Consider the following 20,131-nt stretch of genomic DNA (forward strand, 5'->3'; position numbering starts at 1 on the left):
AGATATAAATAATGCTGATTTCACAGTTTAGCAATTCTATGGCTGTTTAAACATTTGGTACTAAATTATGTTGTTTCAAAGTAACTAAATTAATGTCCAAAAGCTAGTTATTCTGAATTATCCACTTATTTTATACTGTTGTCAGGGAGCTCCAGAGTTGCTAATTTAACCAGTAAGTCAATTTGCTACTCATTAACTGAGAAACTATATTCTGAGAACCCTGTGAGGAATTAGGGAGTTTAAAGACATTTAAAATTAGAGCTTTTGTCTTCTGTAGAATTCACAGTCTACTATTCAAGTTTTTCCTCAATGATGTCTTTGATTTGGCTCTTTACCCTCAAAAGAATCATATTTATTTTACGGGATTACAGGTGTATTTGATATTACACGATGGATAAATGACAAGTTGCCCATAAAGGAAATTTTAATGCCTTTTCACAATAAAAAATGTATTTGCATTATAACTTTATAGTGATTCTTATACGAAATTTTTTTTGTTTTTTTCTTGCAATCAGAAATCACCATTTTAATTTATTAAATGTATAATTAGTCCATGTATTTTTTTAATTAAAAAAGTGTTTGGACATATAAAAAGCAAAAACAAAAACCCCAAACCAAACCCATTAATCCACCAGCTCCTCTACTCAGATGCAGATAAGCCTCCAGTGCCCTAGATGTCGCTCTGGCTCCACGATGCGGGGGGGGGGGAGGTTATGAGTCTCTGTGGTTACAAAGTTGGGGGCGGAGAAGCGGAGAGTGGCTGGGAAATGATGGCTGATGAAGACGAGGAAGTCAAGCAGGTCTTGCAGAAATTGCAGGTGGGACCATAGATTAAAATCTGTATGTGCCTTTGTTACTCGGGAAGAAGCGGGGAGCCCAGTTTATGTAGTACCAGTGAATTCCGTGGCGCATGCAGGACGCTGCATGTGTCAGTGCGGTTACTATAACAACTCCTGAGGGTGCAGCGGCGGTGGGAGAGGGGAGCCTCCCGGGCCAGGGGAGGAGCGCAGCCGTGTGGTAGGACCTTCTGCTGCCGCCCTGACTACACTCAGTTCCAGTCCCGTATGGAAGAGGATTTGTTGCTCCTAACTTTATTCTTGCACGTTCTTACGGAGGTTTTTCTTCTCCCTCCATTCACCCGTCACAAGTAGCATACACATGTGTATGGTAGATCTGCAGGAGCTAATATCATGTGTTGTGATTCCCACAAAGGCCATTTCTTCGCTACTTACCAGCTTTGAAATGGGCAACAAGCAGTGTAAGAGCTTGCACCGCTTGTATCCTGGTCAGTCCCCTCAGGACTCCACAGTTCTGATTCTTTTGCACACTTGCAATCCCAGTTTGGCATCTGATGCGGAGGGGTCCACATTCCACCCAGTTCAGAGTTGACTGCGGTTGTGACTAGGACTAGTCTTTGTACGTGGTAGGTAGCCACTAACTTCTTGTTTGCTCTTTACCTTCTTTCAGTGACCCAAGATTTTCCTTAAACCTCAGAAACTGAGTTCTTTGTGTTCTAAGACAGACTAGAATTTTTTATTTTTATTTTTTAAAAAGTTTTATTTATTGAAGTAATCTCCATACCCAATGTTTGGCTCAAACTCACCACCCAAGATCAAGGGTCGCATGCCCTTCAGACTGAGCTGGCCAGATGCCTCCCTCTGGAATAAACATTAGACCTGTGGCAGGCTTATAACCTGCTTAAAGGCTTGTAATGCAAAAGTTTAAACATTGGTGAGATTTGTTTGTTTTTTTGAGGAGACTAAGATAATAGCACCTTTTAGAGTGTGAACTTTATTTTACTTCCACTTGACTGAGATTAATTTAATTTCATTCCGTAGTGTGACTGACTGAAATCAGAGATTCTCAATCCTGGCTCTGTATTGGAAGCATTGTGTATTTATGTTAGTACATGTATACTAAACAGTGGTTATCCCTGAGATTGTTTGGGTGATTATGAGGAATTTCTTATTTTGTATTTTTTTATGTGTACTTACATGAATTTTAACAACTTATATATATTAATTTTCCATGAGACAAGAAGTTATTAAAAATGTTCACTCCAGCAAAACAAAACAACAAAGCCAAATAATTTCTTGCATATTTGTTTTCAGGACTAGAAGCAGACAATGAGACCCTCTCTAAAATTCCTAATTTACAGCCATGCTGATTGCAGGGCAAAATGAATTGTGTTACAGATTTTGCTGAGAACTCTCTTTTTCTGGGCTCACTTTTGGTAGATGGATTAAGCAAGTACCTTGGGGTATCTTGGGGTGGGTGGGCAGGAATGGTGCAGGAATGGAATGGGGGAATGGAGTAGAGGAGAGGAAAAGGATAGTGATACCGCTGTCCATGGGAATGGTGGTATGTTTTGATTTCCTTGTCATTTTAGGACAGAAGGAATGCCATAAAAAGTTATTTCTCAAAGTGTGTTTTACAGGTCATTTTCATTACAGTCATCTGCAGTGCTTGTTAAAAGGTGTTTGGGTTCTGCTAAAACTTCTAAAATCGGAAACTGCAGGCTGAGTCCTGAAAATAACACAAAGAATATTTGAGAAACATTGCTGCTACAGAGGGTACTGTCCATTCTCTTTGCTGTGGGCAGGGTTTTAAGTTAAGTATAGCACATGAGTGTTTGTTAGAGACAGGGATGATTCGTTAAGCCATTCCATCAACATTTTTAATAAGAGCCTGTCATGTCCTAAGCCCTGCTCTCGTGCTCAGGTATAGCTCGGAACGTGGGAGATGGGAGATTAGGACCCTCCCTTCATGGAGCTTACATTCTACAGGTGGAGATGACAGACTGTTACTGTACAGGCCACATAATTTCAGCTGATAGGGACTGTGAAGAAAAATAAGTTCGATTAACAGTGGGCAGAAGGGGAAGTGGTTACTTTAGTTTGGGTAGTCAGGGAGAGCCTCTCTGAGAAGTTTATAGTGAACTGAGGTTTAAATGATAATGAGGAATGAGGTAGGCAAAGATCTAGGTAAAGAGTGTCCAGGCAGAGGGAATAGCAGGTATAAAGCCCCAGGGTGGGGTTGAGTTTGCTGGATCTGAGGAACTGAGTGAAAGCCAGTGTGGCTTGATTATTGTAGAAGGGAGGGCATGTGAGAATGAAGGGAGAGGAAGTTTGTGGCAGGGTGAATAGTAGTGTGAGGTCAGATTGTACAGTCTTGTAGGCTGTGATTAGGAGTTAGATTTTATTCTCTCTATAGTGGAAAACAGTTTGTGATGTGATGTGCATTTTTGTAAGGTCGTCCCAACTACAATGAGGAGAATGGGAGAGTAGAAACAAGATGACCAGGTTAGAAGCTATTGCAGCAGTCCAGGCAAGTAATGGTGCTGATTTAGTCCTGGATAGTCCTAGTGAGAAGGAGACAGGTAGATGAGTTTAGGATGTGCTATAGAGGTAGTTAAGATGTGACAGAACTGTGCTATATATTTCTGCTGCTGGTCAGTTTCGGTAAAGAATAGATAGTGGAAAGGCTTTGTTGTCACAGGAAGACTCAGAGACAGAGGCAGAGGCATTTAAAATAGGAAATGGGGGGCGCCTGGGTGGCTCAGTGGGTTAAAGCCTCTGCCTTCGGCTCGGGTCATGATCCCAGGGTCCTGGGATCGAGCCCCACATCCGGCTCTCTGCTCAGCGGGGAGCCTGCTTCCTCCTCTCTCTGCCTGCCTCTCTGCCTACTTGTGATCTCTCTCTGTCTGTCAAATAAATAAATAAAATCTTAAAAAAAAAAATGGGAAATGGGCGAGGTACCCGAGTGGCTCAGTTGGTTAAGCAACTGCCTTCAGCTCAGGTCATGATCCTGGAGTCCTGGGATCGAGTCCCATGTCAGGCTCCCTGCTCAGCAGGGAGTCTGCTTCTCTCCTCTCATGCTCTCTCTCTTTCTGAAACAAATAAATACAATCTTAAAAAAAAAAGTAGGAAAGGGAACATTTACTTGGGTCAAATGCAAGAGAACCAGAAGGTGACTTGACAAAAACAAAACAAAACAACAAAACCCAAAGTATTTAAAGAAACAAAATCCTGTAAAAATACCAAGATCCTCAAACTTAAATTGATCTGTTTGTTGTGGAAAGCAATGGTTCTCTCATGTGGTCATCATCATTGCAAAGGTCAGGTACTAGTACAAGAAAAATCAGGGATAGGATTGTTTTTGTTAGGAAGTCCAGTTTTAAGGGTGCATTTTGAAGTTTTGTGCTCTGGGGACCAGTAACCTTATTACCTTATTAACTCTGTTTTATCTCAAGTTGCCAAGTGTTTCCCTCCTCTTGACTGTAGTACATGAAGTGCTTAGTTGTGCTGGAAGCCCTGCCGGGACTGGAGGAGAGAGAACTATCATCATGGTGCTGAGACCGACAGGGGACCACATGAGAGTGGTCTGGGACCTGGCTACTTTTCTTCATGATCTGTGGCATTTTGGGAGACCCATCTGCTTGCCTCTTTTGTCATTCCTCAGTGAGAGAGCGGATCCGTATTTCTAGAACAGAGCTGGTATGGCTAGCCAGTTTCCAATTTCCTTGTCTGGCATTCTCTCCTCTTAATGGTACCATTCTTACGCTTCCCAGGAACTGGTGGATCAGCTGTATTCGTTTCGAGAGTGCTATTTTGAGACACATGGTGTTGAGGATGCTGGAAGGAAGCAACAGGATGTGCGGGAGGAGATGGAGAAGACCCTGCAGCAGATGGAGGAAGTAGTGGGTATGAGTGGCAAGGAGCGCGGAACCCCCTGCCCTTCACCGAAATGCGGTAGAGTTTTGCTCTCTCTCTGTCAACCCTTTGGTATCCCATTTGTGGTTGTTACAGGATGGTACAACAGAGTATTTCTTCTGAGGGCCCCTCTGTAGGATGGCTACCTTTTAGTCCTCTAAAGTATGTTTTCTAATGTTTTATTATAGCAGATGCCATGAAATAAAAGAACATAACTGTTCCTTAAACTACTTTTTTTTTTTTTTACGTTTTATTTACTTACTGGAGAAGGGGGGAGAGAGAGAGGGTGTGTGTGTGTGTGTGTGTGTGAGAGAGAGAAAGAGAGAGAGAGTTGGGGGATAGGCAAGGGGGAGGGGAAGGAGACTCCCTGTTGGCTGAGCAGAGCCTTACTCGGGGGTCAGTCTTAAGACTCCAAGATCATGACCTGAGCTGAAACCCAGAGCTGGACGGACACTAAACTGTCTGTGCTACCCAGGTGCCCTTAATCTCTTAACTGATCTTTTTGCCTCTAATTTCTTTTACTTCCAAATTAATATATGTAATGATAATGCAATTATCTTTCTAAATATTACTTCCTGTATTTAATCTTACCTTTTTTTCTGCCTCCTTGCTCAAGTATATTCAGAGATTCCTACTATTGACTGGTTGAAGTCTAAACACCTTAATTTGGTATTCAGGTCTCATTGACCATTTTTCTTTTCTTTTCTTTCTTTCTTTTTTTTTTTTTTTCCTCTTCTACCCTTATCTCTGACTACTTACTTACAGAGGAACTTTTTGTGTCTTTCAGGTTGGACTATCTGTTCTCCCTTGAACATGCCACATGGGTTTCTGCCTCTCTGTCTTTGTGTACATCATATTGTTAACTGGAGGATCTTGTCTTTTCTCCTTTTCACTTCTTTTTAAAGCCTTTTTAAAGATTTATTTATTTGAGAGAGTGAGAGTGAGCAAGTATGTTGTTTGGGTGGGGGGTCAGTGAGGGAGGGGCAGCGGGAGAGAGAGAATCCCAAACAGACTCTCTGCTGAACATGGAGCCTGATGTGGGGCTTGATCTCACGATCCTAAGATCATAACATGAGCTGAAATCAAGAGTGGGATGCTTAACTGTCACCCAGGTGCCCCTCCTTTTCACTAGGTAAAGCCCATTTTTTGGCATATGCCGTATGCCCCTTTTCATTGTTTTTTTTTTTTTTTTTTAAAGATTTTATTTATTTATTTGACAGAGAGAGAGATCACAAGTAGGCAGAGAGGCAGGCAGAGAGAGAGGAGGAAGCAGGCTCCCCGCGGAGCAGAGAGCCCGATGCGGGGCTCGATCCCAGGACCCTGAGATCATGACCTGAGCTGAAGGCAGCGGCTTAATCCACTGAGCCACCCAGGCGCCCCTCATTGTTGTTTTAATCGTCCATGAATATGCTTTGTCCTCTCCACTAGATTGTAAGCCCTTCCAAGGTAGGGATAATGCTTTCTTTGTTTCCCCATTACCTGGTTACTACTCTGCCTATGGTAGGCTTTCAATAAGTGGTTTATTCATAAAGATTTTCTTCAACTATTTCATTCCTGGGGCCGACCTGAGGTTATTTCTTGAGAAAAGTGCCCTGGTCTTCTCTAAGACTGCCTGGGTTTTTCCAATTTCCTCCATTTTCCCCTTCCTCCTAGGTTCTGTCCAGGGCAAGGCACAGGTTCTGATGCTGACTGGGAAGGCACTGAATGTGACTCCAGACTACAGTCCTAAGGCTGAGGAGCTTCTGTCAAAGGCTGTGAAGCTGGAGCCCAAGCTGGTGGAAGCCTGGAACCAGCTGGGTGAGGTGTACTGGAAGAAAGGCGATATTGCGGCTGCCCACACCTGCTTCTCAGGAGCCCTGACCCACGTGAGCCATCTGGGGAAACACAGATGGGAAGGCTGACATTCCTTTGGTTCTGTGACTCTCCCTAGCACATGAATACCAGAATAGGACTGTACTAGAACTAGGAGAATGGAATCAGAGGGGAGGAAGAGTCAGGGAGCAGACCTGGCTGAGGAAAACAGGGATAGGAACTGAGAAAGGAAGAAGATGATGGGATCAGTTTCAGGGGTAGATGAGAAGTGAAGAAAAATTAACAGCCAAGTTGATCCTTGTAGATGGTGCTAAGAATCAAGATGAGAAATTAGATTTAGAAGATTAAGATAGAAAAGATCTGGAAAGGGGAATTAGAATTAGGAAGGTTGCATATGTGTCTTCTCCGTTTGCAGTGCAAGAACAAGGTCTCCCTTCAAAACCTGTCCATGGTGCTTCGCCAGCTGCGGACTGACACTGGAGATGAACATTCTCGTCATGTCATGGACAGTGTCCGACAGGCTAAGTTGGCTGTGCAGATGGATGTCCATGATGGCCGCTCCTGGTGTGAGTGCTCTTGAAAGATCTCCCACAGTCCCACAACTTTCTAGAGCAGTGGTTCTCAACGTGGCCACACATGCCAGAATCTTCTGGAGCTCACCTGTTGGGTCTGATTTTTAGTGTCAGGCCTGGGCATCTTTGTTTTGAAGAAGCCTGAAAGGTATTTTGATGAACCACAGTTCTAGGAACTCTCTGATCTTTTCATCCAAGGGAGGACGCTTATGTTTCCACATAAGCAAGGCAGGGCTTTTGTGCAGTCTGCTCAGGTTTCTGCTTTGGCTCTGTGTCCGCCTCTTTATCCCAGTGGAATTTGGAGTATACTAAATACGGTGTTATCACTGGGGTCTGTCAGATGGGGGACCTTTCAAAGAGTCTTTTGAGGGTGCCCAAAATAGGTCATATCCTGAACCTGGGCTCTGAGGTGACTCACCACTGTGTTTCTCAGGGTTTTTCCCCTACTTAGGTGGGGCAAGGTGGCTAGAGTGGGCTGCGGCTGGATGTCTCCCCTCCCCCACACAGATGGCTACAGCCAGATGGAAATTTTCCTTCCTTAGGTTAGTTAGGCTCTGGTTAGCTAGTTCTTCTGAGGGCAGGCCTCATGAAGAACATGGTGCTCTAGCATATTTCGTAACAGTTCTTTCTCCCCTTTCCCCTGCTGGAAGTACGAGAGGATTTTTCTCGAATACTTGCTGTGCGAATCTGGTTGAGCTTCTGGAGGTAAATCTCACAATATTGTGGGGACCTCCTTATGCCTGGGACCCCTGGAGTTTCTGACTCCCAGGATTGTCCACATTGAACCTCCAGCTCTTCATCAGTTACAATTGAGGTGTTCCTACCTCAATACTGGTTCCTGCAGCTCATGAGTTTCTGCCCTGGTGAGCCACAGGCCCAATGTTTGCCTGTCTGTCTCCGGTTTTAGGGGCTGTAGTTTGCCCTGTGTCTTATGGATCCAAGAAGAGTTGTGGGTTTTTCAGTCCATCAGGGTGGAATGGTGACTTCGAAGCCCCTTACATGAGGAACCAGATTCCGTTTGTTTCTCTTTCAGATATTCTTGGGAATGCGTATCTTTCTCTTTACTTCAATACTGGCCAGAACCCTAAAATCTCCCAGCAAGCCCTCAGTGCCTATGCCCAAGCAGTAAGTATTTATGGTCACAACAGAAGCAAGAGTGTCATTCAGTCTTATGTGTGGCTCTTTACCGAGCAACATGGGCAGTAATCACTGGCATCAAGTGTGTGTGGTTTTGCAAAGCTGTGACTGCAGGGGTGACTTATTTCTTCTTATAACTGGGGTATTAGCAGCTACTTGAAGGGTGCCTCAATGCTAGATAGGTCTTTGAACTATCTGGATTTCCTGCCGGCACTTATAACCAAATCCCAGAACCCATCCCAATGTGTTCATCTTTTGTGGTGGGGAAAAAAGTCTATATTAAAATAATGTTTATTAATATTTGTATAGTGTTTAAAGAAAAATGAAAGCTCTAATACTTAAGTATAAATGAAGTGCTATCCTGCGATTAACCATGAGACACTATGACCCTGGATTTCCCACAGGCTAAAATCAAAAACAATGGAGGTGCACCGGGGTGGCTCAGTGGGTTAAGCCTCTGCCTTCGGCTCAGATCATGATCTTAGGGTCCTGGGATTGAGCCCTTTGTCGGGCTCTCTGCTCAGCGGGGAGCCTGCTTCCCCCTCTCTCTGCCTGCCTCTCTGCCTACTTGTGATCTCTCTCTCTATCAAATAAATAAATAAAAGTCTTAAAAAAAACAACAACCAAAAAAACAGTGGAGAGACTTGGCTGGCTCAGCTGGTAGAGCATGAGACTTTTGATCTCGGGGTGGTGAGTTTAAGCCCCATGTGGGGTGTAGAGATTACTTAAAAATGAAAGGTTTAAAATAGAAAACAGCATCTAGCTTACTCTGCATCATTTCCTCAGGATTGATCTAGTGGAGCTCATGCTCTGCTTAGGCCTTTCAGGCTGTTTTTCTATCAACAGCTGCTTACGTGGGGGATTCCTTCAGGCTTGAGCTCTTGGTTACTCCTTATAAGAAGGTTCATGTTGGCCTTCTAAGCAGTTTTTATTTGGGCCTCATATTCATCTCTCTTTTTTTGCTTTCTTGCTTGTTTTGACATAGAGAATTGCCTTTTTTTTTTTTTTTTAATTTGACAGAGAGAGATCACAAGTAGGCAGAGAGGCAGGCAGAGAGAGGGGGAAACAGGCTCCCCGCTGAGCAGAGAACCTGATGCGGGGCTCGATCCCAGGACCCTGAGACCATGTCCTGAGCCGAAGGCAGAGGCTTAACCCACTGAGCCACCCAGGTGCCCCTAGAGAATTGCCTTTTAACTTAATGTTACTTACTTTGTTCTGTGTGACAGAATAGAGAATTAGCTACCTTCTGTTCATGTTTGTAGTTGAGGGACTTGAAGGCAGAGGAGTTATATTTTAGTCTAATTTCTTACTTTGGTGGATGTTTATTTTAAAAAATAGTAATGGTGTATTCTCTAAAAATTTTATATTTGGCTTCCACTAAATTGTTGCTTTTTTTTTTTTTTAAGATTTTATTTATTTATTTGACAGAGAGAGATCACAAGTAGACAGAGAGAGAGAGAGAGAGAGAGAGAGAAGCAGTCCCTCCGCTGAGCAGAGAGCCCGATGCAGGACTTGATCCCAGGACCCTGAAATCATGACCTGAGCCGAAGGCAGTGGCTTAACCCACTGAGCCACCCAGGCGCCCCTAAATTGTTGCTTTTAACTCTTAATTTCTTTACCCAAACCTGCATTTTTTTTTTTTAAACCTGCATTTTTAAACATGTTTGAACCAACCATTTAAACAGTTTTTTTTTTTTTTAAGATTTTATTTATTTATTTATTTGTCAGAGAGAGAGAGAGTGAGAGAGTGCACAAGCAGGCAGAGTGGCAGGCAGAGGCAGAAAGAGAAGCAGGCTCTCTGCTGAGCAAGGTGCCTGATGTGGGACTCCATCCCAGGACCCTGGGATCATGACCTGAGCCAAAGGCAGCAGCTTAACTGACTGAGCCACCCAGGTGTCCCCATTTAAACAGTTTTTTTTTTTTTTTTTAAGATTTTATTTATTTATTTGACAGACAGAGATCACAAGTAGGCAGAGAGGCAGGCAGAGAGAGAAGGGGAAGCAGGCTCCCCCCTGAGCAGAGAGCCCGATGCGGGGCTCGATCCTAGGACCCTGAGATCATGACCTGAGCCAAAGGCAGAGGCTTTAACCCACTGAGCCACCCAGGTGCCCCCCCATTTAAACAGTTTTAATCCATGTTGTTTTTACTTTTAAAATGTGCTAGGCAATGAACATAATCAGAAAAATAAGCTGAACATGGCCATGAACTTAGCAGTTTCTTCACATCCATCTGCACTTTCATGTGGTTTCTGGTCATCTATTTAAATTGGAGAATCAGAATTTGACTTTCAGTGGATTTTGAAGCGGGCTTGAATGTAGAAACATGCTTCTGCCTGTATCTGGAGCGGGGCTAATGGGCACAGGAAATGAAGTAAATCAATGACATTTCTTTTCTAGGCTTTCCTCATTTATACCATTATCTCAGCATTAAAAATTTTTTTTATCAGGGGTACCTGGGTGGCTCAGTGGGTTAAAGCCTCTGCCTTCAGCTCAGGTCATGATCCTAGGGTCCTGGGATCGAGCCCCGTATCGGGCTCTCTGCTCAGCAGGGAGCCTGCTTCCTCCTCTCTCTCTCTCTCTCTCTCTCTGCCTGCCTCTCTACCTACTTGTGATCTCTCTCTCTGTCAAATAAATAAAAAACATTTAAAAAAAAATTATATTCAAAGTTTCATACACACCCCCAAACCCTTACCTCCTTAAGGTATCAGGGACTACTAATATACCACTCAGGCAGTTACTGTATAACAGGGTGGGTATAGGTAACATTTTGACAAGGAAGAAACTCGAATTTTTGCAGGGGGAGAGGACTAGGCCATGTTGGGCATGGCCATCCATAAGAATGAGACAGGATCCACTGATCATCCTTTTCTCCTGCTACAGGAGAAGGTTGACAGGACAGCTTGCAGCAATCCTGATCTTCATCTGAACAGGGCAACGGTAAGACCCGTGGGGTGGTGGTCATCTGCAAGTCACTTAGGTGACATCTGAGTCTTTGCCTGGGACAGTAACTGAGTATTCATAGGGACAGGGCTGAGTACAAACTATGAGAGAAAAGCCACATTATTTCGAGGGAGGGTTGGCCCAGTTTGACTTTAGGATCTGATGGAGTCTATGGCGGGAAAGAGGATGGGGCCGAGGAGGCCGGAGGGTACACAGAGGATGGAGGGGCAGTTTAGGAGACTCCTCTGAAATGTTCATTATAAATATAAAAATAGAATGACCCACTGTATGCAGCGTAACTATGTTCAGATTTGGAAGTTAGCATCTTTGAAACGATTCCATCTTTGGGATTTGTGATCCCTGAGCCAGGAGGAGGGATGTAAAGCATTACTCTTTCTTTAGGCTGTTCATCATAGATCAGGGAAACCACTGGAAAGAAAACAATTTATTTCTGTAGATTCCTAGCACATTGTGCTGTTACTCCGCTTGGCATAGTTTGTGTTAGATACACGTGTAATTGGAAGGTTTTCATTTACTACTTATGCAGTTACATAAATATGAAGAGAATTATGGGGAGGCCCTGGAGGGCTTCTCTCGGGCTGCAGCACTGGACCCTGCCTGGCCAGAGCCCCGGCGACGAGAGCAGCAACTTCTGGAATTCCTGAATAGATTAACCAGCCTCCTTGAGAGCAAGGTAAAGGTGTCAAAAGGCTGGATCTTGCTTTTCTTCTCCTGGGGGTCAATACAATAAGAATAAAATAGGCTTCAGTCATAGTGACCCTATCTACAGAAGTGGGTAGGTGGAAGTAGGAGTAGACTCTCACAGAGAGTGACTAGTTTATAGCTTTTTATCTTTTTCCTTTCCTTTTTTTTTTGCAGGGAAAGGTGAAGACCAAAAAGTTGCAGAGCATGCTGGGAAGCTTGCGCCCAGCCCATCTAGGCCCTTGTGGCGATGGGCGCTACCAGTCAGCCTCTGGGCAGAAGTTGACCCTGGAGCTCAAGCCACTGAGTGCCCTACAGCCTGGGGTGAACAGTGGTACCGTGGTCCTAGGAAAGGTGGTGTTCAGCCTTACCACAGAGGAGAAAGTCCCCTTGTGAGTTTCTCTTGCCTTTCTTCTTTTTCATTCTTTTGAACTAATGGGTCTACTTCCTGGCCCTTCTCTGACAGTGAGGACGTTGGTGGTGGTCACAGATTAGTGCATTCTGCTTCCCTCTCTGACTCTCCTGTGAGCAGATATTATCTAGGAGATGTTTTTACAAATCTCTCCCTAGATTTTGTCATCACCTGTTTTTTTTTTTTTTTTTTCCCCCGGGAGCTTGGTGCTCTGGATTCCTACATCCATAGCTGAAATTTGAATGCTGTTTTTATAAGGCAGATGGAAACCTTGAAATTCTCCTGCCTCTTTGTGTTTTCATGATCCCAGAAGTTGGAAGAGGAAGAGTTTTCAGTCCTGTTGGGACTTAGGTATGCCTAGGCAGTTCTGGAAGGTTAGCTTTAAGTTAGAATTTAAGGCCTGATGGGGAGATAGTCTTAGATGTTACTCAACAAATATTTATTGAGCATCTGGTATTATGTATGGTAGGGAGTGAAATGTAAAGGATCCAAGTGAAAGTGCTTACAGTCTAGCAGAGAGAATGAGTTAAGAACATTCTCTTAGAAAATATGTATTTTTTAAAGATTTTATTTTTATTTATTTATTTTTACTATGTTCAATTAGCAAACATAATACACTGTTTTTGTTTTTTTTTACACTGTTAGTTTTTGATGTAGTGTTCAGTGATTCATTAAAAGATTTTATTTTTAAGTAATCTGTACAGTCTTAGTGCAGGGCTTGAACCCACAACCTCAGTCGTGAGTCAGACATTGTACTGACTGAGCCATCTAGGCACCCCTCACTTAGATATTTATTTATTTATTTATTTATTTAAAAGATTTTATTCATTTGTCAGAGAGAGAGAGAGAGAGCACAGGGGTCGGGGGGCAGCAAGCACAGGGAGAGGGAGAAGCAGGCGCCCCATTGAGCAGAAAGCTCAATGTGGGATTCCATCCTAGGACTCTGTGATCATGACCTGAACTGAAGGCAGATGCTTAACCGACTGAGCTACCCAGGCATCCGTCACTAAGAAAATTTTTAACTCTTTAAAAATTACATTTTAGTTCATGTCATCACCCTTGGTCCTTCCCTTACTTCCTGATCCCTCATTGACTGGTTTCCTTTTTTTTTTTTTTCCTACTGAATTTGTTTTGTCTGGCATCACCAGTGTTTGGTCCAGTGGCTTCCACTACATGGCTCTACAACGTTCTGACTTCTTTCTCACTGTTCCTTTTCATATCTCTTCTGCTTCATCCAAATCCAAATACTTCCTGTTACATGCCTGTGCTTTCTCCATGGCATTCTCTTGAGATGCACGAGCTGAAGAGCAAGAAGGTAGTAGAGAAAAGTTTAGTTAACTAGAGCAGACCCTAAAACTAAGAGGAATGAGAAGGAGAGATGGACAGAGGTGGATTTTAGGGGGTCTCGAGGACAAATATTTTATCACTCCTTGGTTTCTCTTTTTCTTAATTTCTAAATGTTAAGTCCAGAAGGACTGTTTCTGTCCTTTCCTCTTTCCTCCCTTTACCAGGTTAGCAAATAGGTGCCAGCTTCTATCACTTAGCAGTGGCTGCCTAGTGTACTGTGTAGAGGGTTCTGAGGCTTTGATTGGATTCACCAGCAGAGTGCTGGGCTTGATTGCAGTCAGTGTTGGTTGTGAATTTGGGTGTACCAAGTGGTGGCACGAGCCCCAGTTGTTTCCCATCTTTAGAGATCATCTCCTTTGGTGATGTCCTATAAACACAAGGCTGTGGCTGCCTCCACCATCATGCTCACAGGTTTATCTCCAGTCCAAGCCTCATTTCTAATTTTGAATTCCTATATCCAGCTGCCTCTGGGCTCCCAACAGAAATGCCTAACTCACTATGTCCAAAATCATTTGCTTCCTCTTTCTCTCTAAACTGTTTTTCTAAACCCTGACTTCCTTGTCAATCAATGGTAGCGCTTCTGCTCAGTCACTTAATTAAGACTTCTGGAAATTGTTCTAGAATTCTCCATTCTCTTGCATTACGGCATTCATCAAGTCCAATACATTTTTTTTTAGGTCTCTGTGGACACAATGTAGCCCCTTATTGCTTCTCCAGACAGGTCTTTGGACTCCTTGTTTGTTGTCTGGTGTTCCACAGTGCAGAGAAATATTTTCACAGTGTAGAGAAACAGGACAATGTTAGATGCCATTTCTTGTATAAAATCCCTTCCTACTCCTGTGCTTACTTTCAGGATAAAGTTTGAACTCTTAGGTTAGCTTAGCGTGCAAAGTCCTTCATAATCTGCTCTGCGCCTGCCTCTTTCCATTCTCTTCCTTCACTTTCCCACTTGTGCCTCTTGTTCCTGTCTTGGCATTGTTTTGTAGGTTCCAGAACCTACCTTTCATGCCTCCATACCGTTACACACAGCCTGTGTCTGTGTGGATAATCCTTTGGCTGCTTGATACAACTCACATTCCCCCCCCCCAACATTTTATTTTAAATTTTTCAAACACAGCAAAATTGAAAGAATTTGGGGTGGCTCAGTTGGTTAAGTGGCTGCCTTCAGCACAGGTCATGATCCCAAGGTCCTGGGATCAAGTCCCACATCGGGCTCCTTTCTCAGTGGGGAGCCTGCTTCTCTCTCTGCCTGCTTGTACTCTCTCTCTCTCTGACAAATAAATAAATAAATCTTAAAAAAAAACACAACAATTTTGCTGTGAACATCTGTGTACCCATCCACCCATATTCTACCACTAATATCTTACTTGGTTCCTCATGTATCTCTATGTCCCCTTATTAATCTGTTGATCCATCTTATTTTTGGAGCATTGCAGAGTAAATTGCAAGGATCAACATACTTTCCCCTAAATACTTAAGAATGTAATCATTAACTGGAGTTCAGTATTGTTTTCTTCTTTTTATGTAAAATTTACATAGAATGAAATATACAAATCTTAGTATACATTAGCTAAGTTTTGACTAACATACATCTATGTAACCCAAACACCTGTCAAGATAGAGCGCATTACTTACCAGCAACTCAGAAAGTTCTCTTGTGTTCCCTCCCAGGTAATCCCTATTCCATTCCTCCAGAAGTTTTCTGTTCCTACTGAGGATTAGTTTTCTTTTTGTAACCCAGATAATTTTTCATCCTTTACCATTCCATTTGAGGGTCTCCTTCTCAAGGAAACCTCCCCTGCTTTCTAGTTTTGAACATTTCTCCTCTGGGTTCCCATGGTCTCACCTTTGGCCTCACTGAACTCAGCATGAGGGAGAAGCTATTCTAGCACCTCTCACACTTGTCCTGTAAGTGACGGTTTAAGTGTCTGGCTCCTGCTAGACTGTAAGCTTACTCACAGCTGGATCAGTGTCTTCTCACTAAGCACAAAGCTTGACAGGTGATAGGTATTCACTGAAAGTTTGTGGGATTCAATGAAATTGGCGGTGATGGTTAGAGAATTAGAAGGTTGTGATGGTTAAATCGATAGACCAGGAATAAAGTTGCAGCTGCCACATTTTGAGCTGGTTCATTATTAGTATTTGTGGAATGGTCCCAGCACGCATACATCTCAAGTGTGTGGCAAACTGACTGATGAGTCTTGTGTGTATGCTTTATCAAAGATACTATATATGTATGAAAAATGAGGACTCAGACGTTTGAGTAGTGGATGATGGTTACCTGTCATAAGTGTTCTAAGTAACTGAGAAAACATTTGTTTATTTTGTTGGTATTTTAAAACCACTGTTTTTGCTCTTCTTTCCTGCCCACTTTCCTCCCCACCCCTCCCTTAACCCATCTTAACCTGGCAGTACATTTGGCCTGGTAGATTCAGATGGACCTTGCTATGCAGTGATGGTGTATAACATGGTACAGAGTTGGGGAGTGCTCATTGGGGACTCTGTAGCCATTCCTGAGCCCAACCTCCGGCTTCACCAAATTCAGCACAAAGGAAAAGTGAGTGATGGCCAGGATTTGTTCCCAGCTCATAGGCTCTGAAAGTGGGGCCGAGTTTATTTCCTTTAACAAATATGTAAAATAATGCATGTATATGTGTGTGTGTATACATATGCATACACATAATTTTTTTTTTTTTTTTTTTTTTTTTTTTACTAAAAAGGGAAACTACTGGTAAACAGAATTTTAAAAATGGACTGGACAGAGAAAGACAAATACTGTATGATATCACTTCTCTGTGGAATCTAATAAAGCTGAATTTAGGAAAACAGACTAGAATTGTAGTTGCCAGGTGCTGTGGGAGTGGGTATATTAGGGAGATATTGTTTAAGGGTCAGACTTGCAGTAGATAAATGTGTCCTGGAGACCTAATGCATAGTACAGTGATTACAGACAACAACATGGTATTATATACTTCCGAGCTGCCTGGAGACTAGATCTTAATTGTTCCCATGACAAAAAAAGCAATGACAATTACATGACATGATAGAGTTGTTAGCTAACACTGTGGTGGTCATCAGATTCCAGTATATAAATACATTAAATAAGCATGTTTACACCTTAAACTTGCACAATGTTACATGCCAGTTATCTCAACAAAATTTTTAAAAAACTGGACCAAAATATTATCACTCAGATGTTATTACTGTTAACAGTTTCGTCTGTACACCTCCAGTCTTTTTTTTCATAAATCTGTACATAGACATTCATATGTATATATTTTAAAGCAGTGAAATAGTATATGTAATGTTTGTGAACATTTCCTGTGTTTTTACATATTCTACAACATTGTTTTAAATGGACACGCAGACGTGGTGATAAGGACGATGATGATAGTTAACATTTACTGAATATTTAACTGACTGCTAGATGCTGGCTGGGATAAGAGCTTTTTTGCCTGTACTGGCTCACTTCATCATCACAGAAATCTTATATGAGTCACTGTTTAACCACTTTTCACATTTAGATTAGGGGTTGACAGCTGGTGGCCTATTGACCAAATCTGGCTCCCTGCCTGTTTCATATGGCCTGTGAGACAAGGATAGTGTCTGTATTTTCAAATAAAAGCAGTTGGAAGAAGAATAATAATTGGCGATACCTGAAAATTCCAGAAAATCTAAATTTCAGTGTCCCCAAATTAATTTTTTTGGAACTAAGCCACGCTCATTTGTTCATGATTGTCTGTGGCTGCTTTTTGCAGTGTCCGAGTTGAATAGTTCTGTGACAGAGACCATAGAGCCCAGAAAGCCTAAACTGCTAGTTGGCCATTTACAGAAAAAATATACTGCCCCCAGATACAGATTATTTCTAATTTTTCCCTGTAATAAAGGCACTGTAGTGAAAAATTTGTATCTGTCTGTATCCAGGATTATTTACTTAAATGAATTTTAAGGTAAAATTCTGGCTCTAAAGGGTATGCAGAATTCTAGGACTTTTGCTACATATTGCCAAGTTAATTTTTGGAATGTCGTACCAATTCTTACCAACAGTAGATGTGAGCGAGTGTTTCTTTGTAGTTTTCTCAGCTCTGGGGAGAAACCTTTGAAACATTATATGCTGCTTTTACATGAAAAATACAGCATCAGTATTGTTTTGCTTTGGTTTCTTGATTATTGGTGAGGTTGAACATTTTATCAGACGTTTATTGACTATATTCCTTTTATAAATCGGCTTTTTTCCCCCCCCTTTTTTTTTTGGTCATTGCCCATATTCCTGTTAGGATGTTAAAAAAATTGGATTTAATTCACCTCATTACTTTGACTGAAAAGGGCTGCCTTCACACTCCTGGTGGGAAAGTATTTTTTGGATAAAGATCTTTTTTTAACATGTTTTATAACTAAAATACATTTGAACTGGTAAAGGGAGCTGTCTTTTCTGTTATTAGAAGAATGTCTAAACTACACATTCTATTTCTTCCTGCTGATGCAAAAGGAGGGATAACTCGAATTTATATTTGGCAGATTAATTTGGGGCCTTACAAACACTTGGACTTAGAGTTTCTCAGAATTTTTACTGGTGGCTCTGTGTATCTGGGTTTTTGTTTTTGTTTTTAAGATTCTATTTTATTTTATTTATTTTTTAAAAGATTTTATTTATTTGACAGAGAGAGACAAAGTGAGAGAGGGAACACAAGCAGGGGGAAAGGGAGAAGGAGAAGCAGACTCCCCACCGAGCAGGGAGCCTGATGTGGGACTTAGATCCCGGGACTCTGGGATCATGACCTGAGGTGAAGGCAGATGCTTAACGACTGAGCCACTCTGGTGCCCCTAAGATTTTGTTTTTAAGTAAGCTCTACATCCAGCATGGGCTCGAACTCACAGCTTGGAGATCAAGAGTCACATGCTGGGCGCCTGGGTGGCTCAGTGGTTTAAGCCGCTGCCTTCGGCTCAGGTCATGATCTCAGGGTCCTGGGATCGAGTCCCACATCGGGCTCTCTGCTCGGCGGGGAGCCTGCTTCCCTCTCACTCTCTCTGCCTGCCTCTCTGCCTGCTTGTGATCTCTCTCTGTCAACTAAATAAATAAAAAAAAAAATCTTAAAAAAAAAAAAAAAAGAGTCACATGCTCCACTGACTGAGCCCACCTGGTGCCCCTCTGTGAAGGGCAGATTCTGTGAGAGCTGGTGGTGGTGCCCTTTTGCTAGGCTGTGCCGGAACCTGTCCTTTTTCAGAGAATTGTCCCATTCTTGTAGTGATATTACGGGCATGTTACTTTCCCCAGATTTTCCTTCTGAAGATTGAAAACTTGGGGAAAATGACATCCTTTTGCTAGCTCAGCTTTGTTTTTTTAATGTGAGATAGAGGTAAGGGGTGTATGTCCTGAGGGGGAAGGAATGGGGAGAAAGCCCTACTGGTGTATCCCTGTGCTGAAGTTGCTTCCGTCTTAGGATCTATAATGAACCTCTGTGTGTTTGTCTTTTCTAGGACTATTGCTTTTCCAGTGTTCGTGTGGAGACACCCCTCCTGCTGGTGGTGAATGGGAAGCCTCAGGGCTCCAGCAGTCAGGCTGCTGCCACAGTGGCATCACGGCCCCAGTGTGAATGACCTTACCTGACTTGCATGCTAAGGAGTCGGGTTGAGAGGAGAAGCTCACGGGCACTTAGCAGCTGGACCACCTACATCCCATGACTCAGCCAGGTCGCGGGGGATGTTTGAGAGGATGACTTTTCCTTTCCTCCCTGTGAGACACTGTGTCTCTTCTTTCCCTCCTTTTATCCTGTTCCAGCTCTCTCTGAGGCCACACACTCCCTTGGTGTAATCCCTGCAGCCTCTTTCATTGCTCTTCTGTGTTTTAGGCAAAGAGCATGGAATTGGTAGAAGTGTGGGATCTTGCCATGGGATGGTGTTCCCAAGGTTCTTGTTCTTGCCTCCTTCCTGAGCCTCATGTGTATATATCATTTCAGTATTTATTGCTGAGGGAGGGGGCTTAATTTTTTAATGGCTTGGTTTTTTTTTTTCAATTTTTATTTTATTTTTATTTTTAAACTTTAGGTTCTTCCCCTTCTTTGGGGGCTAGAACAGAATTAAATTTGTTTGGAGAAAAATAATACTGTAGTTTGGCTTTATTCTCTCCAAGCTTGGATTTTGGTTTTAGGATCACTTCAATCTTACTCTCCCCTGCCACCCTACACCAGCCTTTTTTTTCTTCACATAAAATAGTTCATTTCTCTCCCAGTTAAAAGAATTCTGACAACAGGCAGCCCAAGGCAGGAAAAAGTCACACAAAGTCACTGGGAAGTAGGTTCCTACCATTTTACCCTTCTGTCATCCCTAGGAGTGGCCCTCACCATGGTACAAGATGACAGTAATATTATTCTAATAGTGTTACTAGGCTGCAAGACCAGAGGGAGCTAGGTATTCAGTTCCTTTAGATTATAGTGATATGTTTTGTAGTAGTTTTTTTTTTTTTCGCCCCTAAGATTTATTTATTTATTTGAGAGGGAG

The 20,131-nt window shown here is 42.6% G+C and overlaps 1 protein-coding gene across 4 annotated transcripts; it reads left to right on the forward strand.

The window, feature by feature from the left end:
- The first annotated feature begins 747 nt into the window (after nucleotides 1-747).
- TTC5 (tetratricopeptide repeat domain 5) lies at nucleotides 748-19,720 on the forward strand. 4 transcript variants are annotated; one of them, XM_046010319.1, is made up of 10 exons: nucleotides 748-818; nucleotides 4,571-4,751; nucleotides 6,366-6,577; nucleotides 6,940-7,090; nucleotides 8,130-8,221; nucleotides 11,113-11,169; nucleotides 11,720-11,866; nucleotides 12,052-12,266; nucleotides 16,046-16,190; nucleotides 19,112-19,720. In XM_046010319.1, exons 1-10 carry the CDS (start codon nucleotides 768-770, stop codon nucleotides 19,229-19,231), a joined length of 1,371 nt encoding a protein of 456 aa, XP_045866275.1. In that variant the 5' UTR covers nucleotides 748-767; the 3' UTR covers nucleotides 19,232-19,720. The 4 variants fall into 4 exon arrangements, with proteins under 4 accessions (XP_045866275.1, XP_045866276.1, XP_045866277.1 ...); XM_046010320.1 differs by having other exon boundaries at nucleotides 4,571-4,703; XM_046010321.1 differs by lacking the exon at nucleotides 16,046-16,190.
- The last annotated feature ends 411 nt before the right edge of the window (nucleotides 19,721-20,131 follow it).

This window comes from Meles meles, chromosome 6, assembly GCF_922984935.1.
Source record: "Meles meles chromosome 6, mMelMel3.1 paternal haplotype, whole genome shotgun sequence".
Lineage (NCBI taxonomy): Eukaryota > Metazoa > Chordata > Mammalia > Carnivora > Mustelidae > Meles > Meles meles.

What these genes read in the sequence shown, in the direction of transcription:
- TTC5 (XM_046010319.1), top strand. Translation starts at nt 768, where the DNA reads ATGATGGCTGATGAAGACGAGGAAGTCAAGCAGGTCTTGCAGAAATTG. An exon ending in CTGCCCTTCACCGAAATGCG is followed by an intron (nt 4,752 to 6,365) that starts GTAGAGTTTTGC and finishes CCTTCCTCCTAG; the next exon opens with GTTCTGTCCAGGGCAAGGCA. An exon ending in AAATTCAGCACAAAGGAAAA is followed by an intron (nt 16,191 to 19,111) that starts GTGAGTGATGGC and finishes TGTCTTTTCTAG; the next exon opens with GACTATTGCTTTTCCAGTGT.